The sequence below is a fragment of the Pelobates fuscus genome, chromosome 4, assembly GCF_036172605.1.
Source record: "Pelobates fuscus isolate aPelFus1 chromosome 4, aPelFus1.pri, whole genome shotgun sequence".
Lineage (NCBI taxonomy): Eukaryota > Metazoa > Chordata > Amphibia > Anura > Pelobatidae > Pelobates > Pelobates fuscus.
Genome location: NC_086320.1, coordinates 357,578,247 through 357,592,365, shown reverse-complemented (window position 1 = coordinate 357,592,365; position 14,119 = coordinate 357,578,247). Strand labels below are relative to the sequence as shown.

At 37.9% G+C, this 14,119-nt stretch overlaps 1 protein-coding gene across 8 annotated transcripts in view; it reads left to right on the top strand.

Annotated features, from left to right (window-relative positions):
• The window catches only part of PARD3 (par-3 family cell polarity regulator), a 470,841-nt gene that overhangs the window by 333,784 nt on the left and 122,938 nt on the right, over positions 1–14,119 (top strand). For all 8 annotated transcript variants that reach the window (XM_063452628.1, XM_063452633.1, XM_063452636.1 and 5 more), the window contains one exon: positions 5,021–5,278. In XM_063452628.1, coding sequence (XP_063308698.1) covers positions 5,021–5,278 — 258 coding nt within the window. The remainder of the gene's footprint in view (positions 1–5,020; positions 5,279–14,119) is intronic.

Here is a 14,119-nt window from a genome sequence, read left to right as displayed (position 1 = left end):
GTGAACCATTTGGCGAAACGTTCCACAAAGTAATAGCAATCCGATCGGGAACAATCCGCACGTTTTGGTATATTACTGTCTTATTTAGTGTAAAAACTGTGGGAGGAGTTAGGGTGGCAAATTTGGCTATAATAATATATATGTGAGATAACAGTAAGTGGTCTTGCTATGCAAGAACACTTAAATAGCGGCAGGTGCGTGGAGCGTTCTTAAAGGAGGGAAAACGTAAACCGGGAAATGCCTGATACTTTGAGTTTTCTGGCGTTTGCTTTGCAGAATGTACGTTCGTTTACAGTAGATATTGGGATTCTGAATTATGTGCAGGGATAACTAATCTGGATGGCTCTTTTATACCCTCCCTAGTCTGGTGTCAGACTGGGCTTAATATTGCACAACTCTCTGAGCTTTAAAGAGTTAGAGGGTTTCTTCAATAAAACTAATGCAAGTCACTGAGTGACCCCTGGGTCACAGTAAGAGAATTTAGCCATCTGGAACCCACTCTATTAACTGCAGGAGGGGTGAGCAGCAGGGCACTGACAAGGGTGTACTTATACATCTCCCCACGAGAGGCAGGAAAAGCAAATATTTTATCTCTCTGGTCAAAATATTATCTTTTGACATTTCATCCTCATTACAGAAGATACAAAGTAACCGAATACCCTTTATTGACAAATCCAGGGCTTGTGGATTTATGCTGGAATGCTGCTGGTTTCTATAAACTACCAAGATAAGGCATTCAATGCTTCTCCAGCATGATCGGGTTTGTTGTCCACCACTATTAGAGTTCCTAAGTTTACTTTTCCTTGCCGTACAAGTCCATCACATTTACAGAAATGATTACTATAGTTTGTGTCCTGCAATCTGTTTCCCTGTTGAAAGTCTGAACGTGGACCTGAGATTCTTATTCACTAGTTTGGCTTTTTGGGATTTACATGTGAATTCAAAATGAATTTAACACCTTTCACCAAAGTAGCCAAACAGAAAATACATTAGAGTTCCATTTTGGTGATTTTGTCGTAAAATTTAAAATTTAGTTTAAATGCTTGCCAATTCGTATCTTAGTGGATAACTCCATGCTTCTTTGATATTTAAATCGTATGTGATTTTGCAAGCAGTATAGCACAGCAATAATCACGGTTCCGATCACAATGATTGACATAACTGGCAAGCTGTTTAGGCTTAGATTTTTCATATGCACTGAAAATTTTGAGTAACCGTCGGGGATGCGCAAGGGGTATGTCTCCAAACACCCTAATGCAGGGATGCCCAAAAGGTAGATCCACATATGTTTTATAACTATAACTTCAATGATACTGTGTCATTCTAAAGACATTCCAAATGCATGCAAAAGCATCATGGGAGTTGTAGTGCACCTAGTGATCATTAGAGCAAAAATGTGTATTTTGTCTTTTGGCTGTAGTTTTAAAGCAACGTTTTCTTTGGGTGCACACCCTAATGTAATTTGTTGCGCTCGCTAATGTGAGTAACTGTTATTCAGAATACAATACCTTGTTCTGTTTCACCCTTTCAGGAGTCTGAGTTAAATCTTCGGTAATTTCATACTCCCCAGTGTTACAGCTGATATACTTGTTAATTTTTTTTATTCTGATTGTGGATACTATTTCTCCATTACTTATATCGGACTCTGGCACAATAAGAGAACAATAATATGCGGTTTATATGGAGTTCTACTATCTATGTGTGTAGGTTTCAGTTTGACATCATTAAGGAAAAACTGATCAATATTATATTGTGCGTGGGTCGGTGGAATCATTGCAAACACAATCATATGGTGATATCGGTTACAGCAACAATTATCCAGAGAGAGATGATGTTACACAAAACATTTCTACAAGCTGATCCTGGGATATAGAAAAGCCTGCCTGAAGTATATAAAAATGTATTTACCCAGTATTCATCAACACCGGAGGTACATTTTGTATCAGTACTCTGGAGCTGAAAGTCGCCTCTAAGTGAGGTTTTATGGTGCCATAATGCAAAGTCCGCTCTGTGTGACCCTTTTGCCCTACTCTGGGCCCTTAAAACCCCAAAACCCTCTGCCGTCACTTTATTGCAATGAGCTAGCCAGCTGAGTCTATTATTTACAGATTGGAACCCATTATTCCAAGGTAATAAAATCTTTATATGGCAGCTGTGACCATGTCTTCTAGTGATGGATATATCCAGTATATGGTTTGTACATAGCCATGCATTTCAATCTCTTATGTTTACATGTTTTTAACCTTCTCACAATCTTTTCTGGAGAACGCTACGAACTTTGGAATGTCCTTTCTTTACGCCAAGTTTAATTAATTACTGCTATTTCAGATTCCTGTATGTCATGCTTTTATTGCAATCCTTTGGTATTGGTTTGGAGGTATTTCAATTGAGGAGAATAGCACTGAGTGGCCATACAGAACCTGTACAGAACCTAGATTCCCTTATCTGTTATAAAACTATAACACCCATTCGCCTGCAAAACATAGTTTTAAAACTTCTAGTAAAATCTACTTTTTGGCTACCCCAGTTAAATTAGAATTATTGGTCCATAAAAAGTTATGCATAGCAAAACCATAAGTCTTGCTATATATATCTCTTAGAACATTTATATTTATTTTTACTGTGCCTACTTCTGGCAGCTATCGGCACCAGTAACTACTTTTGACATAAAGACCCGTGGCCACTGTTTTGCATAAAGCAAGTGTTTGTAACTGAATATCACGTAATCCCAGATCACCCATCAGTGAAGCTCCCTCTTTGCTTGGAGCTGATAGTCAGCAGGGCATTTCAATAAGACCACACTTCATAGTCTGACGGGCGCACATCCTGCACAGTAACAACATCACTGAAATGCAAACGCTGCTCCAAATCTCTTTTTCAGTGGTTGCCATCTGTGTAGCCCACACAGACTCCCCCCCGCCCCCTAAAGGATTTCTATCAATCTGAGCGACACTAGGTAGATGCACAGAGAAGTCATGTGTGCAGTGCTGTGCGTGTGCAAATAGAGGGCTGTCAGAAGATCGTCGTCACATTCTGCATTGAGTAAGCGAGTCTGTCTCTTCAAGAAGTGTTTCAGCAGAACATGTATAATTGCCAAAGTTTTTCAGTGTAGCAGCTCGCAGTAATGGTCCATCAGCCTGGCACCTGTGTATATTGTGTAATCGCTATCCGTCAGGCTTGACATTTTTTCAGTTTCTTTTGAAGGCAGATGCGTTGCATTTGAAATCCATAGCATATTGTAAGAAGTGTATCTGGAACATAGGCTTAGCTAGGGGAAAAAAAAATAGACCTCTTTCCTGCTCATTTACTCAATCACACATACAAATGATGGAAAGTTCATGGCAAAGAAAAATGCCTGAAGCTTCTATAATGTACCATGAAACTGTCTGCAGGGCAAGAAAAGCTTTCTTTACAGAAATGTTAATCCAACAGCATTGAGAGTTTATTGAATTCATCCTGTTTAGGAGAATGAGTCTTCATTTGCCATGTAAATGCTGCTTTCTCTGCTAGAGAACTGCTTTGGATTGGGTTCCGGTACATGGGATTTTGTGTTTGATGTAGTTATTCAAAGTAGTGTTTCAGCTGTTCTGTGTAAGCTATTATGGTTTTGTCATTTTCAGTCTTCTTTTAAACTTTTTCTTATTTTGTGTGTGTGGTTATATTGCAACTTTAGGAAGGACACTAGGCCATTTTATTGCTAAAAGTTATCACAAATTGGTGTGTAATTGTATTTAAACATTGTGGGTGTTACTTATAAAGCACACAATCAACAGGAACATACTGCTTGTTTACATATAAAACTGTCACCCAGAATTACTCAATATATTTATAAATCCCCATGTTGGATGGTAGGTAAACTTGATTAAAAATTTAGGTGGTATATTGTTTTTCATTAGTAACAGCTGTGGCTGCCACTATTAAAAAATAAATAAAAAATATATTTAATTCAGTGGAAAAATATGTTCCTCCCTTGGACAGCAAAATCCCATTAGTAGTGACATATGGGATAAAGTCCCACCGAACCAGAGGATAAAGAAACACACATAATGCATCACTTCAGCACCCTCTCATGGAGGGATTAATTGAAACTCTGACGGACGTAAGACAACTTCAAGTCTGAAGTTAATCATGGATGCCTTTCAAGGAATACCAGGTCCCTCTGATAAGTCCTCTATAGCTCAGGCGTTGGCAGCATAATGTATGGACTGGGCAGTCTTGCCCTTGTAGAGTTGCCTATATCCTGCCCGGTAGCATGAAGAATCTGACACTTTTCCATATCGTCCAGTGGCCTTGTTTGATTTCCACATGGGGTATATCTTTTAGTTTAAGGTGCCCAGAGGTACCTCAGTTACATGCCCGATATAATGCCTAGTGTATCCTTCCGGCGACCTTGTTCTCTCTACATACCCTATGGCGTGAAGGAGTGAACCTGGAGGTTCGGCCTTGGTATTCCGCCATTTTCCCTAGTACACAAGGAGGCCTTGAGTGCAGCTAACCAAGATTTTTGGTTTGGTTAACTTTGGTTAACTTTTTTGACATGCGTTTTTTTTTTTGTTTTTTTTTGGTTATTCTGTCTCTCACTGTTAAAATACACCTACCATTAAAATTATAGACTGATCATTTCTTTGTCAGTAGGCAAACGTTCAAAATCAGCAGGGGATCAAATACTTTTTTCTCTCACTGTTCATATAGTGTGATAAAAGACAAAAAAAATTAACACAGATTCATATTTTTTTTTTTTTGTAGGCATGTAGGCATTTTTACCACAGCTCTGTTATTAAATATGTGGAGAGATTTTTATGTACTGTATTAATATATATTATTGTTTGTAAGATGCTAACCTATGCCACGATGATGTACAATATACATGATTAGTGGTAGTAGTATTATTATTTTAACAAATAAATTATAAAACTTCACCTATGAACGGTCATACTTTGTTCTTCCCTAACAAATGCTTGAAAATGTTTGGATGCCTTTGCAATAGTTGAAAATGAATTGTGTGTTCTTTCATTTCCAGAATTCAGGCGAAGACCCGCGAGCTGCGGGAGCGACAGGCCAGAGAAAAGGACTATGCCGAAATTCAGGAATATGCTAAGCCCTACAGCTCTCTTGATGACCCAACTTATATGGGGGCAGGTCACTATGACAGTATCCCTAACAGCGGCACTATGAGTTTGAACAGCAGACCCCAAAGCCCGAGAGATGGCAAGCAAATCGAAGCACTCTACGCTCAAGTAAAGAAGCCTAGACATGCAAAGCCTCCACCTGTAGACAGGTAGGGACCCGATCGAAGTCCATGCATAATGCATTTTACTTGATTGAGCTTGAGTGTCTTGAGAAACATTCTATTTTTTGTTTTGACATCTTTTCTGTCTTTTCTGAAGAATTGTATATTTTCTTAATATTTTTTAAATCTTTAACTGAAATAAAGTATTAATTTAAATATTTCTATGTTGTTACATCAGCAATAAGTGCACGAGAATACAGAATATCTAGCCATTGAAACAGATACATATGAATGATCGTTAGCTTTAAGGCTGCACACATGGTGAACTACATTTACCTTGACGACAAATTGTCCAACATGTATAGTGATGTAAAGATAGACTTATCCGGAGTGAACTTCCATTCACAGCTGGGCCTCTTTCTCAGAGTTGATAGAACTACATGTACATCTCCCAAATCCTAAATGACAGTCAGTATTCCGCAGCCCTTCATGCCGTATTAAGTATGATGAAAGTTAGTACTCATTACTAGTATACTGATAGTTTAAAAAAGGATTTAAGGGCAAACCCAGAACATGCATTTTGCAGGAATGGTGCTGCCGTAGAGCCCAACATTTATACAAAATACAGATTAAGGAACAGCAAGCAGATAGAAATGTTTTAAATTTGACAAGGCTACTTAAAATAACCCGTCTCAGCAAACAGATATGGGGATTAACTTCCACCACATGGCCATATCATGTTAAGCTCACCGCCCCCCTAGCTTTAAATGCCCCTTTGGAGGTGGCCACAGGAAAAAATATAAATTTGAGGTTTTGGATAGCAATGTCACTTTAATTGTAATTTTAATTTATATAGAGCAGACATGATATGAATTGTGAGTACCGTATATACTCGAGTATAAGCCGAGTTTTTCAGCATATTTTTTGTGCTGAAAAACCCCAACTCGGCTTATACTCGAGTCAATAGTCTGTATTATGGCAATTTGCATTGCCATAATACAGACAGGGGCTGTGAGAGATGTTACTTACCTCTCCTGCAGCTCCTGTCAGCTCTCTCCGCCTCCACGCCGTCCGTTCAGCACCTCGGTCAGCTCCCAGTGTAAATCTCGCGAGAGCCGCGGCTCTCGCGAGATTTACACTGTGAGCTGACAGAAGAGCTGACCGGACGGCGCGGAGGAGGAGAGAGCTGACAGGAGCTGCAGGAGAGGTAAGTAACATCTCTCACAGCCCCCCTCTCCCCCCCACTGAACTACCAATCCCACTGGACCACCAGGGAAGGAGCCCCCCTCCCTGGCACGCTAGCAAGCAGGGAGGGGGGACAAAAAAAATGTAGTAATAAAAATAAATAAATAATATACCAAAAAAAATGAAAATAATAATAATAAAAATAGTCATAAAAAAAAAATAATATAACAAAAAAAAATTAAAAATAATAATAATAAAAAATATATTAAAATGCCCACCCCCCACCAAGGTTCTGCATCACACTCTGCATCACACACACACACACTGCACTCATATACACACTGCATTCACACACACACACTGCACTCACACTGCATTCATATACACACTCATATACACACTGCATTCACACACACACACACTGCACTCATATACACACTGCATTCACACACACGCACTGCACTCACACTGCATTCATATACACACTGCATTCATATACACACTGCACTCATACACACACTGCACTCATACACACACTGCACTCATACACACACTGCACTCATACACACACTGCACTCATACACACACTGCACTCATACACACACTCTGCAAATACAAATTCAATTAATATAATTTTTTTAGGATCTAATTTTATTTAGAAATTTACCAGTAGCTGCTGCATTTCCCACCCTAGTCTTATACTCGAGTCAATAAGTTTTCCCAGTTTTTGGGGGTAAAATTAGGGGCCTCGGCTTATATTCGGGTCGGCTTATACTCGAGTATATACGGTATATACATTAAAGCACTATCACTTTAATTGTTTAGTTTTGACACTGTATATTTTTGAATTGTGTTAGTTTACACTTTAGCTCATTTAGCACCAGCACTATTTAAGTTGTCTCCCACATTGGAATTATTGTTGGACCCACCGATATTGGGGTACCGTGAAGTAGTGGTATGCTTAACACGATATGGCTATTTGGTGGAACTGAATCCCCATATTTTTTGGTTGCGATTGGTAATTTTAAGTTGCCTTGCAAAGTTTAACACTGTATTTTTTTGTGTGCGTTGTTTTTTAATCTGTATTTAAAACTATTGATGGAATAGCAGTAAAGTCCAACTAATGTGTAGTCAAATATCTCCTATATACATTTGCTACCAAAATGGCTAATACAGTGTACAGGGTTTTTTTTTTTTTTTTGCTTTTTTTCTCCTGTCTATTCATTGTGACATAAAGTCATGTTATATATTTTAAAGGTCAGTTTTACTATCTATTTTTGAAATGATTGCAAAGAAATGTATTTTATCTATTTAAATGCCGGTGGTTAGGCACACCTCTGGCCCTCAGAGACTCAAGTCTAGCCCAATCTAACTTTAGTTTCCTTCTGATTAAACGGTCACCTAAACAATTGTCAGCAGAATCATAAGAAACATGTTGATCAAGACAACATTTAAAAAAAAATAATAATAATTAAATGTACTGATTTTACACCCTAGCAGCTCTTTAAGTTCTATGCAAAATCATTGTTGCATTGGAGAGTAATTGAAATACGTATTTAAAAATGGTGTCAAAATGATATCAAGACAAAACGATTATTAGTGTACTATGTAACAAATGTTATACTATGTGATCTAAATCTTTGTATCAAGCACTTTTTTGACCTTTACCATTAAGCAATGGAATAGTAGTGTAGTTAGTGTTCATGTGTTAAATGAATTGCCTAACAAAATCCAATAATAATCCAAAGGCATTTTTAAACTAATACTTGCTGATAAATTGTGTTCCAGAACACACTGCAGGATTGTCCATTTTTAGATGTACCATATCATCCCCCCAGCTCCACTCATTTTATTTGTTTCCACCTAATTAATGACATTCCTTTTATTGGCTGATCGCTCACCGATGTGGCTGATCTAGCCTAATGTTCCTCAAAAACCTCCACTGTAAAGGTAAATGGGAAACGTGAGTCCACTGCCTCAACAGCTAGCTCTAAATGTAATGGTCCGTTTGGGATCAAACCAAAACTATCTTCTAGTTCCTGTTTTTTTGCTTCAACTATAAATAGCCCTACCCTTGGTGAACAATTGCCTGAAGTATAAGGGCACGGGTGACTTTTCGAGTTTTAACAGAATTGTTAAATATTTATTAAAAGACATAAAGACTGTGAGCCATGATATTGTAAATACTGGGGAATAAAACAAAAAGTAATCTTTTTTTTGTGCTACTGTGAAACTAACATCATGTAGGATTTATTATGAAAGCCATTCTGATGTCTTTGTGTGTAAGGGAGTATTGAATAGAATTCTAAAATTAGGTGGGTTTTTTTTTTGTTGTTTTTTTTTTATCTTTTTTTTTTTTTTTATAATCTTTTTTTTTACCGAAAAAGAAAATTGTTCACCAGCAAGCCTCAATTAATACACTCGGGAAATTCTAGCAGCGCTTTATTTTTTTTATTTTTTTTTTCTATTCCCAAGAGCATACTTATTCAGATGTAATTGACTTTTCCTGGGATTTTTTTTTCGTTGACCTAATTAGCAGAGTTGTCTTCTCTCAGGCCTCAAGCTTTCCTTTTCACCAGCCAATGCTAAATTTCCTCCACAAATGTCTGGATCTGTGTAGGTAAACATGGCCTGACACAGTAGCTGTACACATTTTGTGCGCTTGTAGCTATTTTTAATTGTAGACTTGCAAATTGTTAACCTTAGGCCAACGTTTCAAAGACTTACTTTTAGATGATCCTGAGCGGCGTAGTCTGGTATCTGACGTCTCTCCCCAAAGCATTATTTTTTATGTATTTTTTGTATTGAAATTTTATAGGTAATACAAGACAGTCATAAAAACATAGAGAAAGAAATACTATATGAAAATATTATTCCCCATAAAATAAAATTTTTCATTTGACACGTAAATAATAATAATTTGACAAATCTTGGTAATTGTAAGTGACATACTAAGAAATATATACACTCTGTCTAATAATAAACAGCAATCAAAATCTCACTGATATGATGTGATGAACAGTAACTCATGTCTTAATAGGGAGTGAAAATGTATACTCCATATTGTACTTTGGAAAGAATAAATATAAATGTATATAGAGGAGATGGGGAACAAAGGATAAAATAAACATTGGAAAGGAGAGAGGGCAAGGAATGCATTTTACTTGGTGGGATTGTTATTCTTTTTAAAATAGAGATTAAGGAGCAACGCATACAAAAGGAAATGGTTTTACATTTTACAAGCTTACTTAAAATCGCCTATCTTTGCAAAAATGTATTTAAGTCACATGTGTGGTAGTATAGTAAAATTTACTCTACTGTGCGCCGCTAAATCTCCCCGTATGTTTACTTTAGCAAAGATACAGGGCTGAAATAGTCACCTGCAAATTGCATTTAAAAAGAGAAGATAGGTCTATGTCGCTAAACATATTTCTCGTGCCAACCGTAACGCTACCTCTTGCCACAACACTAACCCTAAATAAGTAGGCTAAGTAACCCGAACTACTGATACGAACGCTAAACCCTAACCCTAGTGTCAGCAGTCAATGATCGTCGCAGAGCAGCATAGCCCAGCACTGAGCACCCTCTGCAGTCAGTGATCACGCTGCAGGGGTCTTGCAGGGAGACATGATTGGGGGCTTCACAGACACCTCGGGTCTCTCTGTTGGAGGAACTACCCGGATGATGTTGGTAATTACATCCATGGGACCGTGGCTGAACAAGGAAATTCAGCCACAGTAATTTAAAGGGCTCTGTGCAGTCCTCACTTTGAGTGCAGCTTTCAAGTCATCAGTCAACACAGGGGCCACTAATTTTAGTAACCAGCAGGGAACTGTTCCTGCTGGTAAAATGCTACATGACAAAATGATCCCATAGGTCCTTAAAAGTAGAACAATCGTGATTATATTCTGTTTTATGTCATTAAGGGGTTAAATACGGAAACCCAATCTCCACATCTTTGAGTTGTCAACATAATCCCTAGTGATGCCGAGTTGTTTATTTTCCTTTTTTTAGGCGGTTAAGCCCTTGGTGCTTCCTTTTGTGAATCGTAGATCTTAAAATCTAAAATCATCTCTCTCTCTGCCTCCATTCTATCACCAGGCACCCGGTGCATTGTCCTAAAAGTATAATTAAAATTAAATCACCATCAAGCTGCACTAAATCTAAATAGCCAGCAAATAGTGGGCTAGCCACCCAATGCTTTCTGCAGACGCCTTAATGGACACATAAACACCATAATCATCACATGTTTTTTTCTGTGCATTTTAGCAGTGTTGGGAAAATGCCTATTTTAAAACAAAGACCTTTAGTGAACTGTGTTTGTTTTTTCTTTCATTCTAGTGTATTTTAAGTGCTATTCAGGCAAGTGAAGGAAAAAGACATATTGTCTTGGAAGAAAGGAATATCTAGCAGCCTAGTAATGCTGTGTCAATGTTTCTCTTTTGTTTCTGCTTTATATGTTTATTGTGCAAGTTTACAATCTTCCTTCCGCTGATTGCAATGTATAATTTTACAAATCGCTTTGAAATTATGATGAATGCATCACTGCTTCCCTTTCAGACGCATTGTTTTAGTGGCTCATATTTTCCATACCGACAACTTTCATACTTGTGTCTTCCAGTCTGTTAATTCCCTAACCCATCACTGGTCTTTCTTAAATGGACTCATCAGGCTCCAAAGGTGCAGAAATTAATACAAAAAAGAATTAACCACGCCCCTTAAAAAAAATAAATTAAAAAAATCATCCTGATTTGGATGAATTTTTTCAGAAAGCACAGAAAGACTTTCACCCAGTCTCCACTCAAAAATTCATTGAGAACTCACTTCTTCAAGAAAGCATATCAATTAAATTGTTAGCAGGTTTTTATCCTCCACCCTCCATGACTCCTCTCCTGCAACAGTCAAAACGTATTATTATTATTATTATTATTATTATTGCCATTTATATAGCGCCAACAGATTCCGTAGCGCTTTACAATAACTTACCTACTAAGCCCTCAGTGAATACCTTTCTAACAACCTACTTCGTTACTCCAACTTTTACCCTTTTGTGTCACTATACCCCACTCCCTCTAGCATCTAAGCTCATTGAGCATTGCCCTCCACCTCTCTGTTCCTGTGCGTCCAGTTGTCTGGTTACAATTACATGTCTGTTAGTCCACCCATTGTACAGCGCTACGGAATCTGATGGCGCTATATAAATAATAAAATAATAATTAGGACATGCACAAGTGAGGGTCACTTAGCAAAAAAGCAAACTTTTTTTCCTTTAGCGAATCCCAGTCGACTATGTGAAGGGATATAAGTTCTGCTTAGCAGGGTTAAACAGATTGATTTAATAGGAAATGTTCATATATATGATCAATAAACAAAGGAATATGTCTACTTTCATAGGACTGAGCCATCGTTATGCCACAAGCATTACTGTCAGAGGCTGAACCACAATTACAGACGTAGGATTCAATTAGGAATAAAGCGAGCCCTTGTCGAGATTTCAATGTTTTCTTCTTGCAAGACGTCTGCTTTAAACCCAGATTGTCCAATCCTGTCCAAAAGGCTAAGATTTAAACATGGTCAAATGATTTGCCGTAAACAAGCAGACAAGTAAAAGTGTTCTTTACTGCTTCAATGTGAATTGTCGAGACTTTTCAAACTTTTTCAGAGTTTTTTTAATCAGTCGGAATCTTTCAATCTGTAGCAAGGTGAAAGTCTTGGTTAAGTTAAAGAACATTCTCCCCACTACCACCACCCCCCAAATAGCCTTAATCATTGGAGGAAAATAATTTGAGACAAAGCAGATATTTAATAAGACATTCGGTTATTTCCTCCCTCTTAATTAATTTCATTGGCACAGCTAATCCAGGCTCTTTTTGTGGACCCAGCGTTTGGTTCATCAGTTTTGCAGTGTTACTTGTTTTCTTATTGGCTGATAATGAAATCCAGATATTTACTTAACCCCTTAAGGACCAAACTTCTGGAATAAAAGGGGAATCATGACATGTTGCACATGTCATGTGTCCTTAAGGGGTTAAAGCAACACAGGTGCTCAACTTACAGAATTCTTTTTTTTAAAGAAAACTAAAAAAAAGCCATTAAAGTTAATGTAACAGAACTTTGTGTAACAGAAAATATGACATCGCCTTTTGTCCTTTTTTTTTTTTTTTAAAGAGGTATCAATTGTAGATATGCAGCCATATGCAACAAGGCGAAACAGGCGCAGTTCTGAAAGAACGTTCTCTATTAGACACAATCACCATGGGAACGAGTAGGTTGTTCCTTCCTATGAGACACTAATCCTCTGAAATTGCTTCAGTTTTCCTTAGATAAATATACGGCCCCAATGTTTTGCGATGAATGTGATTGACATGTATGTATGTACATACTATATACATATATACATTGATCAGCCACAACATTAAAACCACCTGCTTAATATCAGGTAGATCCCCCTTGTACTGCCAAAATAGCTCTGATGCTTCGAGGTATGGACTCCAAAAGACCTCTGAACGTGTCCTGTGGTATCTGGCAACAAGACATTAGCAGTAGATCCTTTAAGTCCTGCAAGTTGCAAGGTGGGGCCTCCATGGATTTATTTTCTGGCTAAGAAGCCAGATTTGGTCAGACTCTGTTAAGTGAACATCTGCTGCTCAACCTAACTAGCCTGCTGCTAGAGTTTCATATTTAGCAATCACAGCAACAGGCAAGTTAGGTTGAGTTGCAGTTGGTCAGGTAAGAGAAGAGTCTGATCCAACGTGGCTTCTAAGCCAGATAAAAAGTGAAGTTTTCTAAGAAAAAAAATCCATATTAACAAAAAATAAATACATAGTTTTCATTAAAAAAAGTTGCTCCTATATGTGAATGTTTTACTCCCATTAATGTTGGTCAGATTGGAGTATATATGTTCCCACGCTGCCCTCAGTTTAGTGACCCTGCAATGCACGGTGGCCGTCAAACTATTGGACAAGCCATGTCCAAGTGACACTGTAGAATGGTGGTGGATGGGGTATACTTAAATAAGTATAAGTCTTTGTGATCTCTGATTGGACTGACTTAAAATACCGGCCATGTTTTTTTTTACTTTACTTTTCTGTTATGTCACTTAGTCAGAGCACATCACATATCTTGGTGATTCAATGCTAATAATTTATTACAGTGCACTTTGTAAAACTTGGTCTTGTGACACAGAAGCCCCATAGGAATAAATTGATTTGACGCTTTCCTACATGAAAGCTTGAATGTGTGCGTGACACATAGCGTGCATCAGCATTAGGCCCCAAATGCTTCTTTATGAGGCCATTGGCAGAGGACAGCAGGGCATTGCCTTGGAAGTCTCTGTGCTGGAAAAAGGTGAGTAAAGCTTTAATTAACATTTCTTTGCAATGAGGGGGGCTGACGACAAGTAGGAACAGGGACACTATAGCATTAGGAATACAAAATTGTTAAGATAGTTAACATAAGCAATGTACGGTAGTAGGAGAGTGCTTCCTAGCTTGGATGCCTGGGAGTTGTCATTGCGTTGACATCATATATATTGACATCACAACCCTGAACATGTTAACGTGACAGGACTGCCATAATGTTGTGCACAGCCTGCATCAGCGAAGATTGCTGTAAATATGTCATTACCTGGTTAGATGCTGTTTATTTTCTATATCCGAAGCAATATTATAGGTTCCACCAGCCTTGAATAAAGACACTTGGGTT